Below are 15,742 nucleotides of genomic sequence, written 5' to 3'. Positions count from 1 at the left end.
TATGTATGTATTTTGGCTTTGTAACAAAGTTTTATCTTAGCTGCTCAGATTTGCAAACTTAAAACAATGTTGTTAAATAAAAGCAAGCCTAAAATTAAACTAACAAGGTTTAAATTATATTATTAAGCACGACGATATAAATATGTTTAAACACAAAACCTTTAAATGATTTTCTCTATTATTCGCCATCATAAAAATTGAGCAATGTTTGGTAATAAGATGCTTAATGTTGGTAATAACATGTTTAAAAATTCATGAATATAAACGAAAATATATGCTGGTTTTTATACTCTAAGATAAAACTTTATTACATCAGAATAATATGTTTGCTCGACTGTGTTTTATTCACAACAATTTACAATTTGGCGAGCGAATACAGCGGGTCATGTGATTGGAAATGATTGAAATGATTTGTAACGTCAGAGAATATACATATATATATAGGTTTTTAAACCTTTTGCATAACATTTATGTATACTATAGTAAGTTCTTGAACAGCATAACCAAGCGAGTCTATCTAGTCATGTCCGTCCGTCCGTTCATCTGTCCGTTTCTTGGCAAACTATTCTCTCAGATTTAAAGCTATTCCGATGAAACTTTCCAAAAATTCTTTTTTTAAATATTCCGATTGGTCGACTAAATTAGATGGCTCCCATAGGAACAATTATATAATAAAACAAGACAGGAACAAACTTCGGCAAGCCGAATTTTTTATACCCTTGCAGTTATTACAAATCGACTACATTTCGATACCTACTAAAAACAATGAAGCTATGCCTATTTTCAGCTAAATTATATAGATACCCGATTTTATTTTAATTAAAACCGTAATTCCAAATCCCTTAGAACAAAAAAAAATATTAAAAACAACAAGGTTATCATATTTTTGAATTTATTTGTCCGGTTTTTTCTATGGGAGCTATATGATATAGTCGCCCGGCTCGTTCCGACTTATATATAAATAATAATACTCTCTGCAAGGGTATACAAATTATAACTTCCTTGTTTCTTATATATTATATGTAATACTCCCACATACATAGTCATTTGTAACAATTCAAGAATTACGCTTAACTTTAATAAAAATCGGAAGACTTTATCATATAGCTGATAAGGAAAGAAATATGGAAAAATAAATTTATAGATATAATTAAAGCTTTGCCTTCCAATTCTTTTGAGAGCGTTTATTTCATTGTTTTGCGGTACCCAAAATGGTTTAAGATTTGAAGAGTTTTTTAATACCGTTATATTTCTTTTGCATCTTAAACGCAGCTTGTTTCATTTCAAATGTTTCGCATCTTAAAGACAGCTGAAAACTTTCAAAATGGTGTTGCTACATTCGTAGTAAATTTCTTTATTTTTAAGGAAAGTTTTTTCTTAAAAACTATCAAGAAAGGAAATCAAAATTCAATTATCTCGAAACTAGAAAATGTTCTCTAGAATAAAAGGCAGGCTGAATCAAAAACGAGATACATATCTAAAGTTTAGGAATTGATTTTTATGAGTGTAGAACAGCGACGGCACACATACTATGACATGCGTACATTGCTTTTGTGTGAGTGCAAAAAAGCTAAATTGTCCACATCCGAAATAGTATCGGTAATATAATTTTAACAGGAGAGAACGCTATAGTCGGGTGCCCCGACTATCAGATACCCGTTACTCAGGTAAAGGAAGTGCGAGGGAGATGGAGATAGAAACTTTGATCACGCATAACTTTTTAACGAATGGTCCGATTTCGATAGGTATTGATAAACACAATAAAACTGCATTTTTACTTTTCCGAAATATTTAAATTTTTAAAATCGTATATAAGCGATTGTGGGCGTTAAAGAAGGCGTGGCACTTTTTTGAAACAAACTTGCGCTGCGTAGGAACTCCTCAAATCTACATGCAAAAGGCCAATCTTCTAGCTTTTATAGTTTCCGAGATCTCAGCGTTCATACGGACAGACAGACAGACAGACGGACAGACAGACGGACAGACAGACGGACAGACAGACGGACAGACAGTCGGACAGACAGACGGACATGGCTATATCGACTCGGCTAGTGACCCTGATCAAGAATATATATACTTTATAGGGTCGGAAACGCTTCCTTCTAGCTGTTACATACTTTTGCACGAATAAAAATATTTAGCTTTAAGCTCTAATAATTTTCCCAAACGGTCCTCCGTAAAATAATATGTCTTAATATTAAATAACATTTAATTTTACATAACTAAATTACAATATTAAGCATTCCCTACCATATTTTTTATAAAATCGAAATTTATTGTGTATATTTATTCAGTTGAGCAACGTCGTATTTCATGCTTGACACCTGAACAGCAAGTGATTGCTAAACGGAACACGACCCTATCTAATAAACATAAGATAGTATTTTGCCGACTCGCCGACAGTTGGAGACTTCGTAAGACTTCGTAGGACTTCGTAAGACTTTGGAATAAGTCTTCAGCTCATTTTTGGTTCAGCTGAATTTCGGCAGTTAGTTGCTGTTCAGCCGTACACAGTACAACAGCCAGCGGAAAAACATTTAATGAGAATTGGGATTCAAAATAATTTGTTATAGAAAATATGAATGCCGTCGTGGAATGACTAATATGTTTAAATTAAATGTATAAGCTTTATTCAATGTTCGGTAAAACGTAGAGCTGCGAGGTAGTAGTTGCAAAACCAAATACCCTTTAAGAAATTTGCGATTTTTTATTTGAAGTACTTTTAAGAATTTCGAAGATGCATATGTTAAAAAACTGGTATGTTTTGGTTGTATTATATTTAAAATTTTATTTTGTTTAATTATGTTATTTTATGACATTTGTATTGGTTGTTATAATGTTTAATTTTAACATTTTTATTTTCATTTCATTGGTTGCGAAAAGTTTTTAGGCAGGGCATTAAAAACGTGTCGCCGGCATCAGACGATCTAGCATTTTCCGGTTGTGTGTCACTCTGTCCGTATAAACATTAAGATCTCAGGGACATAATTTTCTTGTTGAGTGTTTTTTTTTTATATGGATGTGTTACGGTAATGTTATTTTAAGAGCCAAGACCTCGATCTTCACGAAAAGCAATTTCACAGTTTAATAAGTCCCAATCCAAATTCTTAATATTAAAACTTAAAGACTATCCAGCTTCCAGAATTCCATTCCATTTTTAAGTGCAATAAAAAAATTGATAAAGATTTGCCTTTAGCACTGCCAAAGTTTAAAATTCCTATTCAGTTCTAAGTTCCTGATTTTTAAGTTCAGAAATACGTAGATTTTTCGAAATAATATATTTTCTTTAATTTTTTTATTTTAAAGTTTTTTTGGCTCGAGTTCAATGACAATGAAAACAAAATTTAAAATTACTACACGTCTGCTCCGTCGGACGTGGAGATTAATATTAATTTGTATTTAAGTAAGTGTCTGTAGATATGAGCGCAATTTTCAACGTCTGTATTGTAGTTCAGTCTTATGTTTGTGGGTGTGTTTGTCATATGCAACATTTTTATGGTAAAGCGCTTTCTGTAATGTTGTTCTTGTTCCAAAATAGTCGCTGCTTCAAGATTTTAAGGGTTTATTCGGGTCTTGAAGCACGAAAAAGGCCTATTTTCGTGAATTTTTTAAAAAGATCTTACGACAATTTTACAAATTTCATTTATTGTACATTAATCTATAAGGTTTGACCAACATTGTGTAAAAATTTGAACAGATTTGAATTTGAAAAATTTTAAAAATTGACCCGTTGAGGCAGGCTTGAACTTGACCTCATAAAAAATTGTGTCCTTGCGGTAGGCAAAATATCTCCGTCAATTTTTATCTGTAATCAAAAAAACCAAAGTTATTTTGATAGTGTATGTGTCCGGCTTGGTTTTTGAAGTGTCAAGACCCGGATAACCCCTTAAATTTTTGTATTTACGCATTTATTTGTTTAACACTAACGATCGAAATCACTTATTTGGAATCAATTATATCAATCAGTTCACTGACCTGATTTTTTCTTTTAAAGTTCTTGAATCAATTTCTAGATTATCTGTGCGAAAGACCTTTTTAAAATTACAACGAAGTCAATTGAAGAGCGAGCACTTGGCTTACAGTACCACAAACTGATTAAATCAATATTTAAACCACAGTAATATTACAAAAATGTTAAAAATCAAAAGCTTATATAAAAAATATTTTTAAGGAAACTAAAATAATATTTTTTCAACTGCAATTTACAAATATTACTTAGTAGAAATAAACTTTTATTAGTTTTATTTTTTTTATTACATTTTTTTCAGCATTTTGAAATAAACTGCTTTGAAACAATCAAAAAGAACAAAATACAACAAAAATGTTGTTTTAATTTCGCATTTCATTTTTCATTCGTTTTTGTTAAGTTCAGAATTATGTCGTAAATGCTTAGTTGAGCACGCAAACAATGCACAAAATAAAAATTCGATTAAAAAAGTCTTCTCACCCCAAGGGAAGGTTGACCTACAAAATTTGAAAAGAAAACATCAGTTATGGGTTTACTTATTGCGGATTCCATTCAAAAATTTTTCTTAATTAATTTGATTTCTTAATTCTTAATTTTTTTCCTAATTAGTTTTCATTCGATATTAAATTCTGTTGGATAAAGGATATTTAAATATCCAATTTGGTTCTCAGAATGTGTGTCCGACCCATACATTTCATACGATATACCTGCTTTATACCAAAATCGAAAAAGCGCCGTTTGAATTTTTTTTTCAGAATCGTAAAAGATTTTTTTTATTCCGATGGGTACTTTGTTCTCCGGTTAAAGTTTCCGAACGAATTATCCCAGGAAGTTTTGCGAATGGGGGTTTCTGGAGGATTTGAAAAGTCGTTTGGTGACTCAGTGGTTGGACTCAGAACAGGATTTATAAACGAATGCCGAGGCTTAGTTCTCTGGTTATAGTTTCCAAACGAATTATCCCAGGAATTTGTGCGAATGGGGGTTTCTGGAGGATTCGAAAAGTCGTATGGTGACTCAGTAGTTGGACTCAGCTTAGGCTTAGAAGATCCGTATGCTTTCTACAATTCGTTGATTGGATGGCTGACAACGAAGCTCGGAAGAAGACCAGCCCCACGGGATCGTGCAGGCTGTGTGAGAATCTCCGATAGGCTCAAAGCCGGGATTACATTTCAATTTGCAGATGTCTTCAAATTTGGAGGGACGTTTAATGCAGCGATGCGGTATTATAACTCCATTGCGGACAGGTTTTAGAGCAGGACAGAGTAATGATCTCGGTACGCGATTCGGGGTGACAGCTGTGTGGAAATTGATGAACAAATAGGACCTCTTAAACCCTAAGCTTCTGGCTTTTTTACTCACCTACGCACTTGGGCTCTGCACCTTCCCAACGTCCACTGGGATAACAGGTACTGTGCTCCGGACCCTGCAGGACATAGCCAGGATTGCAGGTAGTAAGGCAGTTCCATTTAAAAGATAACTTGTGGGGGTGGGCAGAACATTGGACTTTGCCGTTGGGAGGGTGCTGACACCTCTTCACAACCTCGCAACTTTTGCCATCGGACTTTAGGCGATATCCGTCGCGACAGGAGCACTCGCCACCTCTGTCAGCCAAGCAGATCTGTTCGCAACCGTTGTTACGAAACTCACAGGGAGGCACACAGGTGAAATCGTTGATTTGGGTTAGTCCTTGGGGGCAGGAGCACCGATAGCCACCTCGTTTATTGTGACAATCGTGGCTGCAGTAATTTGAACCATCCGCGCACTCGTCAACGTCCTGGCAACTCAACCCTTCACTACGGAATCCCCTTGGGCACTCACAGGTGAAGCCAATCTCATTCTTAAGGGGCAAACATTTTCCTGGCCAGCACTTCTCAAGTCCTTTTCCCATGGCGCAGAAGTATTGATCCACCAAACAGGAATGCTGATCTTCAGATAACTTATAACCCTCAGGACACTGGCATTGGTAGTTTCCATTTGGCAGATTCTGGCACGCATAGGCGCATTTTGTGAGATTTTCTTGGGCGCCACATGGAGTTTCGACTATGGGAGTTTTAACATCATCTTTTTTGATATTGTTTTTTGGAGAAGAAGGTGAGCCATCCAAGGCACAGCTCTGCTTATCGTCGAGCAGATTGTAGCCCTCAGGGCAGTGACACCGGAAGGAGCCCTTTAAGTTCTCACACTTATGCTCACAATAGCGATGGGTTATCAGACCGGTTTTTGGGTCTTCATCCTCCAATTCACACTCGTTGATGTCCTGACACTCGCGGCCATCGGGGGATAGCTCAAAGCCGGGCTTGCACACTATTGTGCCCGACAAGACACCGTTGTCTTCCGGCAATGTCTGATTTGGGGCTACGAGTATGCCCTCTGTTGACGGAAGACAGCGATAGGAACCTATAAGGTTCTCGCAGCCACCTTCACAGTCCCACGACAAAGCGGAATCCTTGCATTCGTTAATGTCTGGAGTGAATCGGGGTGAGAAATAAAATGTTGTATTTGAAATGTAATATATATATTTCAGTACATACCCAAACATGTTTTCCCGTCAGATTCATCTATTTCATAACCACTTTTACAGGAGCATACGAATTCCCCCGGCAAGTTGTTGCACAATTGCGAACAACCCCCATTGGACTCCTCGCATTCGTCGATATCTGCAAGAGAATGATATTGTTTTCCAAATTTCCCAAATGCCTGGAATCTTTTCACTCACCTTTACAGCTGCTTGGATCATTGGGATTTACATAGTAACCCCCATTACATTCGCATTTGTTAGACGATTGGTTGCATATATGGTCACAACCGCCATTATTATCCTCACAGTCCTGAAATGAAGACTTTTAAATATCTTGTTGGTTCAACAAATGGTCTATAAGATAATACTTTAGTTACGGGTGTAGGTATCCTGACATGAATCGAATCGACATAGCTACTTATATCGAATTCTGAATAGTGTACGCCATTAGTAAATCGAGGAATGCACGCGGGTCGGTTACCCAACCATTTATAGTTTGAACAGAACATGGTACTATCAGCGGAAGTCAAGGTTTCGTAGTTGTCATTGCAGACATAGTTGGCCACCAGGAAGAGTCTTTCTCTATTCCGACGAAGAGCGACGGTGGCCTTACCATTATTAATCCTTGGAGGTGCGAGCCAATCGCAAGTTCGGTCGAGCATGGCTGCCAAATCATCGTCCATTAGGGAAACTTCGGGAATATCCTTCAAAGTTTTTGAAGTCACTGTAAAAATAAATAGGTAAAATTGGTACATTAAAAAAGAAGATCAGGAAAAAGAGTACGCAGAAATTGATGAAAGGGTATGCTGTACAAAGTTTTTAGTTCGTTTAGCTTGACTTAATTCTTTAAAGGTCATATATACATATATGTTTATTATTTGCTAGAATTTTTTTTTTAAATTTGTATTTCTTATATTATTTGCTTAAAATATTTATATTATATATTTATTTACAAACAAGTTTTTTTATTTCTGATTACACCTACCTGTCGAAATCGCAACGCATATAAGCGCGCTAAAAAAATATTTCGCTAGCCACATTCCTTGTAGATTGTAATAGATCGCCTTCCACACTTTGAAAACTTCATTGGTACCAGGTAAAATAAAAGATAGAAAAAAAGAAACAAATTTTTTGAATTTCGATGCACTAATATTTTGTATAGAAATATAAGAAATTATAAGAACCATTTTATAGATGAACAATAAAGATCGAAGTAAGAACACTCTATTTATAGCATTTTTAAAAATCTTATTAGGATATATTAAATATTTATGTATATTCTGAGAACGCACTGTTCTTCTCGGTTGGCGATTTTAAAATGTGTTCCTAGCATAAATTTTCCGACACATATAAAAGCTCTGAGATATTTATACCGTTTAGTCGAAGAAGAAAATATAGTACATATAATATTTATACCCCTGCAGAGGGTATTATAATTTTGGATGTTATATGGGTTTTATATTTGGCCAATCCATCCGATCTACCAAATTTCATAAGGATCGGCCGAATATATCCTATAGCTGCCATATAACTGATTGACTGATTAACTCCTGCTAAGACTTAACAAACGAAAAGACGCCAATATTACACGTGTACTTAATGCCAAGGCTGTATATAACACCACCACTCAACACGCTATTTCTTATTACTTTATGATCCAGAATTACCATTGGGGTATTCATAGCAGTGGCTGCATCTGCCAGCATTTTTGTACCCCCATCGAGTAACGAAAGACACATTTGTTATTCTTGTTTCTAAAACGGTTTGTTTCGAGTTCCTTGTTTTAATGAGATAAAACTTAAAAGACTTGCAGAAACATTAAAAGATGTTATCTTTTTTAAAACAATTTAGGAAAAAAAAACATTTGTAAAATAAACTACTAGGCAACGAAAATTCTTCACATGAAAATGCTTTTTTGGGTCAAGATCAAAAGAGCCCAAGCATCACTGCATGTGATTGCTGTTAAAAACATCTGTTCGTTGTTATACCCTTGCAGAGGGTATTATAATTTTGGTCAAAAGTGTGCAACGCAGTAAAGGAGACATCTCCCACCCTATAAAATATATAAATATTCTTGATCAGGATAACCTCCTGAGCTGATATAAGCATGTCCGTCTGTCTGTCCATCTGTCTGTTTCCACGCGAATTAGTGTCTCAGTTTTAAAGATATCGAATTGAAACTTTGCAAACACTTTTCTTTCCTGCACGCAGTATATAAGTCAAAACGGCCGGGATCGGCCGACTATATCCTATAGCTGCCATATAACTGATTGATCGGAAATGCCATAACTTTGGTGTTTGTAAAGTTAGAAAGTTGGGATTTTCTATGGGTTTTATATTTGGCCAATCAATCCGACCTACCAAGTTTCATTAGGATCGACCGACTATATCCTATAGCTGCCATATAACTGAACGATTGGAAATGACATAATTTTGGTGTTTTTAAAGTTAGGAAGTTGGGATTTTTTATGAATATTAAGAATGCATCATATGAATAATTTTGGAGAATAAAATTTACAGAGTATTTTGCAAGGGTATATCAACTTCGGCTCCGCCCAAAATTAGCTTACCTTTCTTGTTTTTAAACTTGATCTGCGAACACATATAAAAAGAGTATACAAAAGAATTCAATTGCAATTAACATAATAACACCAATAAAAACAAAGTTATAACATATTTTATTTTGGGATTGGTTTTATAAGATTACTATAATCAGAATTGAATTTCCTACGGTCTTACTATCAATCAGATGGGTTTGTCGACAAAAACTTAAAATTAAAAAAACTTATTTGCAGAAAAGAGCTTTTAAAGGATGCAATTTTCTGGTATTTTTTGTCGATCTGAGTACCGGGGTAAAAAAAAGGGCCCGACGAAAAGTGTCCGCTGTTTGCCTTTCGCTCTCTCTCCGTGTGCTGCTTCGAATTTTTGTGTTATTTTTCTCCGGAAAGTCACCAATTTCTGACTGTTATCTACTTGTAGTTGATATGCCTCAACCTATCTTATCACCTGCTTTCTACCTGCAATCTATGACAAAATTAGGAAATGACTTTCGATTCCCACTTTCGACCAAAAGCTAGCATTATTGTTTTTTTTATGAATCAGCTTAGACACCGTAGTGCAACCAATGTCACTGCATATTAGTATAAAAGGTTGGATCATTTTTTTATTCTGTGGAACAGGAAATAGTCGTGGCACTAGAAACGATTATTTTTATACCCGTTACTCGTAGAGTAAAAGGGTATATTGTATTCGTGCAAAAGTATGTAACAGGTAGAAGGAAGCGTTTCCGACCCTATAAAGTATATATTTTCTTGTTCAGGATCACTAGCCGAGTTGATCTAGCCATGTCCGTCTGTCCGTCTGTCTGTCCGTATGAACGCTGAGATCTCGGAAACTATAAAAGCTAGAAGATTGGCATTTTGCATGTAGATTTTAGGAGTTTCTACGCAGGGCAAGTTTGTTTCAAAATTGTGACACGCCGTGTGTCTGAGGTCTGAGTCAAACAATGGCGTATGTGTGTATGTATGTAAGCATATGTATTTACATTGTACACAGTTGCAATTGCCCGGCAATTATAATATTAAGTTGTTTAGCTGAGTAACGGGTATCTAATAGTCGAGGCACTCGACTATAGCGTTCTCTCTTGTTTTGTATTAAAAAAATAAAAGAACATTTAGAACGAAATTTTTCTAGGAAAAATCAATTTTGAGCTGCCAGTCATTCGTCAATTCGGTCTGTCAAAAATATTTCGCTTTGATCTCGTTCCATCTGTTTGAAATTATCGAGTTTAATGAGCTTTTTTTTTGCAAAAAACCACGGATGTTTACACAATCAATAAATAATTTTATCTTTATTCCAAGAAAGGTATGACGAAAAAATATGAAAATTGCTGAAAAAGAGCTAAAATAAATAGCTGTTCGTTGTGTAAAAATTAAGAAAATCTTTCACTTTACTTTAATTATCTGTTGTTTACCCTTACAGAATTTTAGAAAAACAAGAAAGGAAAGCTAACTTCGGGCGGAGCCGAAGTTGATATACCCTTGCAGAATATTCTGTAAATTATATTCTCCAAAATTATTTATATGATGCATTCTTAATACTCATAAAAAATCCCAACTTCCTAACTTTAAAAACACCAAAGTTATTTCATTTCCAATCGTTCAGTTATATGGCAGCTATAGGATACAGTCGTCCGATCCTTATGAAGTTTGGTAGGTCGGATTGATTGGCCAAAAATAAAACCCATAGATAATCCCAACTTCCTAACTTAACAAACACTAAAGTTATGGCATTTCCGATCGTTCAGTTATATGGCAGCTATATGATATAGTAGCCCGATCTGGCTCGTTCCGACTTATATACTACCTGCAATAGAAAGACAACTTTTGGGAAAGTTTCAAGCAGATAGCTTTAAAACTGAGGGACTAGTTTGCGTAGAAACGGACGGACAGACGGACGGACAGACGGACATGACTTGATCGACTCTCCTGGTGATGCTGATCAAGAATATATATACTTTATAGGGTCGGAAATGTCTCCTTCACTGCGTTGCAAACTTTTGACTGAAATTATAATACCCTCTGCAAGGGTATAAAAATCCCAGGGAACAGCGGCAAGATATCTCCTGGCCCTAAAAAGTAAAATATTTGAGTATATAATTAAAGCATGGGTAAATAAAGGTTATACACTTTTAAGGATCTCAGTTTATGTACGCAGTCAAAAATTAAATACACCGGAGAGCTACCTGCTAAGGCTGAAAAAATGTTGATCTTTATAAGTTTACAAAATAGTTTACTTTATAGTTTTACAAATTTTCAAATGCACCTATGCTGGCCTTTTCAAATGGCTTTTACCACGAACATAGTAACACTAGAAGAGGTCCAAACTCCAATTATAAATCTAAAAGCCAAAATTTCCAGGCGAGGATCTTCTTGACAATAAGACAAGCTTTTTCCCCTTCATAGTATTGCTGTTCAACTGTGTTCTGAGGCTGGCACATTATCCAACCTTATGGAAATTAACATTAATTAATAATTTATTATTAATTTAACATGCTAAATGCACATATTTTTAATTTATTTAGCAAATGTGCATTATTACTTTAAAAATAAAATTGGCATAACATCAGGTAACTTTCAATGTAAATTACATTAAAATAATTAAAAACTCAAACAAATCCTACTATTATTTAAGGATTATATAAAAAATAAAATCATTACATGTGAACCGGAATCTTTGATGCCTTTTTCCCGATAATTCCTATGGGAGTAGTATGCTGATTCGGCCCGTTCCGAGTTACAGGTTTTCTAGTATTTGGTTGCAAAATTTAAAATTGCGTAGAAACTAAACTTTATGTTGAAGATTTCCCAATAAAATTGAACTGAACTGATAAAGAAACAAACTGATAAAAAAGTAATACAATTGGTTTATTACAACTATTACAAGGGAAAATCGCAAAAAGAATTGGCTGAAACTGGAACAACATAATTTTTTGTGACGAAACTAAAATAATGTTTTACTATCACAGCAAAGTTTGAAGAAAGCCAAACAGAGCCTGCCGCAGTACAATATAGTACCAACAGTAAAGTTTGGCAAGCTTTCTGTAATGCTATGGGGTTGTATTTCATCCACAGGCGTTGGAGAAATACAAATTTTTAATGATATAATTATACATTTTATTTGGGCTTTTTAAAAAACGAGTTAACAGTTCTTAGCCCTCCAAATCCAAATCAACGCAGTACAAGCTATATAAAGATTTTGATCGCAAGCATAAATCATTGCTTTGCAGGACCTGGCTGCTGTATAATTGCTCAAAAGTTATTGATACTTCTGTCCAGATTCCGGATCCGAACCCCATAGAAAATTGGTGTGCTTTATTAAAGAAGAAGGTGGAAAATAGGGGACTAACCCAGAAAAAAGACCTAATTAAAATAATCGAAAAGGAGTGGAAGAAAATACCGGAATATTACGACTTAAATGGCCTCATCCTGTACTGGAAGATGTGTTTGCGTTTTGAAAACAATTAATTGACAGCATTTTTTTTTTTTTTTACTTGTTTTGTTATGATTTATGCTGAAATACGTTATTTTTAATGAATAATTATATTTAATGCCAATGTTACAAAAGAAAACAAGCGAAAAACCTTGTTTTTGTTAATACATTTTCGATTTAAACCTGAATTTCTATGGCATTTTTCATATTGCAAACAATTACTTGACAAACTGTATATATTACCTACATCAGAATGAGGACTTTTGGAAAGTTTTTTTTTTTTCGCGCGGAGTCCCAGGGGATTATAATTTCTAGTTAATTTACTTGGCACAGAAAAGTTTAGCCGACTTAACAAGTCGGGGCAGTCAATATCACCATGTATAAGGTTATGAATGAAGATAGTACCAAGCATCGTTCTACGGTTGGCTAGGGATGGTAAATTAATCAAAAGAAGTCTACTAGAATAAGAAGGTAAGATAAGATTTGCATCCCAGTTTAGGCGCCATAAAGCAAAAAGAAGGAAGTTTTTTTGTACAGATTCAATACGACCAATATGTATTCCGTATTGTGGACTCCAGACGGGAGACCCATACTACAGATTCGGACGGACTAGCGAAATAAATAAAGTTTTAGTCAAATAAGGATCATCGAATTCATTTGACCACCTTTTAATAAATCTAAGCACTCTTTTGGCTTTATTAACCATGGATGAAATGTGATTAGAAAATTTTAGTTTAGGGTCCAAAAGAACGCCAAGATCGTTTACAAGAGTTATTCTATCCAAAGAGCTGCCACTTAAGAGCTGTAAGTCGCGTATATCGCATTGGCCCGATAAAAAGTCATCAGCTTGCACTTGGAACCGTTTAAATTTAGTAAATTATCTCGGCACCAGTTTTGAAAATTATCTAGATCGGATTAAAAGTCTAAATGGCAGGAAATGTCCTTATACTGCAGGCACAACTTAACATCATCTGCGTACATAAGTACGCGAGAATGACTTATAATTGAGGGAAGATCGTTAATAAATAATGTAAAAAGTAACGGACCCAGATGGCTCCCTTGTGGGACAACGGAGGTAACATGGAGAATTTCAGAAATTATATTTTTTAAAAGGACCCTTTGTGACCTGCCATTCAGATAACTTGAAATCCATTTAAGAAGATCAACTGGAAAACCTAACAGGTCAAGTTTTTGAATAAGAAGTAAGTGATTTACAGAGTCAAATGCTTTACTAAAGTCAGTGTAAATGACGTCTGTTTGAAAACTACTATTGAAGCCTTTTATCACAAATGTAGTGAGCTCTAGAAGGTTTGTGATTGTGGATCTACGTTTAATAAATCCGTGTTGACACGGAGAAATGATTGACCTGCAAAGGTGCTGCAAATGAGGAGTAATCATTTTTTTAAAAAGCTTAGGAATAGCTGACAACTTAGAAATACCTCTGTAGTTACTGGCTTCTAACTTGTTACCTTTTTTGAAAAGAGGAATAACAAATGATTCCTTTCAAATATTTGGGAATTGGGAGGTTTCTAGAGATAAGGTAAACAACTTGTGAAGAGGTTTGCACAGGGCCTCAGCGCAATACCTAAGCACGCACCCAGGAATACCATCGGGCCCTGGCGAATTCACAAATCTTTAAAACTGAGAAGTTCCTTTGAGAGCGCAGGCAGAGCAAATGACGCGACATACAACAATGAAAAAAAAAGTTTTTCGATCGAACATTAAATATTGCTGCACTGCTCGCTCTCATTGTAAAGGCCTGGTGTGAGAACTCCCCATACTACTGCTTGTGCTTCGCACATGTTAGGGCAGGTGAGAAACCGAAGTTAGCTTCGAACATGGCTCTCAGCAGATGAAACCTCTATATAGATTCTTACTCTATTGAACAGACGGAAATAGCTAGGTCGACTCACCTAGTGGTCCTGATCCAGAATATATGTACTTAAATGGTCGGAATTGTGCCCATAACTGTGTCGCAAACTTTTGATTAAAATTAAATACCCTCTGCAAGGGTATAACAAAGATCACTTACCTAGTTTTTAAGGTAAAATCAATTGCTTTAATTATTTTGAAACGTAAAATATTTACAATACTTGAAATACTGTTCTTCGGACTATTCGCCAAAAGCGTGACAGAAAGTAGTACAAAATTTTGGCTCTTTGCTTTTGTACATGACAACAACTGATTTTGTTGGCAATGAACAAAAATAAGAAGCTTTATAGGCTGCCAGAACCTCTGCTGTCGAACAGGTTCGAAGCAACTTTAAACGGAGGGTGAGGGTACGCGCACCTGCCGTTATCAATTTTACGGGGAATTTCATGTTCGTCGCAGATTTCTTCGTCATGACACAGACTTAATAATTCGGAATTTTAATGCACGTAAAAATGACGTTAATGCTGAGACGCTTGACTCACTGAATTGACTTATTCTATAAAAAAAATGTTCTAATTGTTAGCTGTTAGATTGTAATAATAATTATTATAATACAAAAATTCTACATGGCAACTCGGTTTTTTTTAAGTGCAATTTTCTTTTTATGACTATTAATATTTTAACTCAAGTTCTGCTTAACCGATTTCGACCATCGAGGTCTCACTTTATGTCTGTGCTTCTTCCAGCTCAGATGCTAATTTTCTTTTAAGGCGAGGTCCTGCATCTTCATTATTGGACTTCTTCCTCCCAGTATTCGAAATGACTGGTTGCTCGCCAAGAAAAAACATCCATATTAGAAGCAAGCTACCGTGAGTGAACTGATTAAACCGCTCCAACATGTCTATCTACTCACTATTTGGTCTTAAGTTAGAGAGCTTTCTCCTATCGTTTTTATACCCTTGCAGAGGATATTATAATTTTGGTCAAAAGTGTGCAACGCAGTGAAGAGACATCTCCGACCCTATAAAGTATATATATTCTTGATCAGGATTGCGTCCTGAGTTGCTATAAGCATGTCCGTCTGTCCGTCTGTCTGTTTCTACGCAAACTAGTCTCTCAGTTTTAAAGATATCGAATTGAAACTTTGCACACACCCTTCTTTCCTGCACGCAGTATATAATTCGGAACGACTATACCCTAAAGCTGTTTGTAAAGTTAGGAAGTTGGGATTTTCTATGGGTTTTAGTTTTGGCCAATCTATCCGACCTACCAAATTTCATAAGGATCGGCCGACTATATCATATAGCCGCCATATAACTGATTGATCGGAAATGCCATAACTTTTGTGTTTGTTAAGTTAGGATGGGTTTTATATTTGGCCAATCAATTCGACT

General features: G+C 35.4%; 1 protein-coding gene across 7 annotated transcripts in view; it reads right to left on the bottom strand.

Annotated features, from left to right (window-relative positions):
* Positions 1–4,710: 4,710 nt before the first annotated feature.
* The window catches only part of LOC108037077 (fibrillin-2-like), a 55,026-nt gene continuing 43,994 nt past the window's right edge, over positions 4,711–15,742 (bottom strand). For 5 of the 7 annotated variants that reach the window (XM_017113531.1, XM_017113532.2, XM_017113533.2 and 2 more), the window contains exons 2-7: positions 7,471–7,566; positions 6,854–7,209; positions 6,684–6,795; positions 6,499–6,624; positions 5,327–6,430; positions 4,711–5,262 (exon numbers count right to left, since the gene is read on the bottom strand). In XM_017113531.1, the coding sequence (XP_016969020.1) occupies positions 5,006–5,262; positions 5,327–6,430; positions 6,499–6,624; positions 6,684–6,795; positions 6,854–7,209; positions 7,471–7,525 (2,010 nt within the window). In that variant the 5' untranslated portion in view covers positions 7,526–7,566 and the 3' untranslated portion in view covers positions 4,711–5,005. Of the gene's footprint in view, positions 5,263–5,326; positions 6,431–6,498; positions 6,625–6,683; positions 6,796–6,853; positions 7,210–7,470; positions 7,567–14,389; positions 14,444–14,508; positions 14,652–15,742 lie in introns of those variants that run through there. The other 2 variants (XM_017113534.1, XM_044457724.1) reach the window with 2 other exon arrangements.

Source organism: Drosophila rhopaloa, unplaced genomic scaffold (genome assembly GCF_018152115.1).
Source record: "Drosophila rhopaloa isolate 14029-0021.01 unplaced genomic scaffold, ASM1815211v1 contig_163, whole genome shotgun sequence".
Taxonomy (NCBI): Eukaryota; Metazoa; Arthropoda; class Insecta; order Diptera; family Drosophilidae; genus Drosophila; species Drosophila rhopaloa.
The sequence above is the reverse complement of the archived record's forward strand: the minus strand, read 5'-3'. Positions and strand labels throughout refer to the sequence as shown.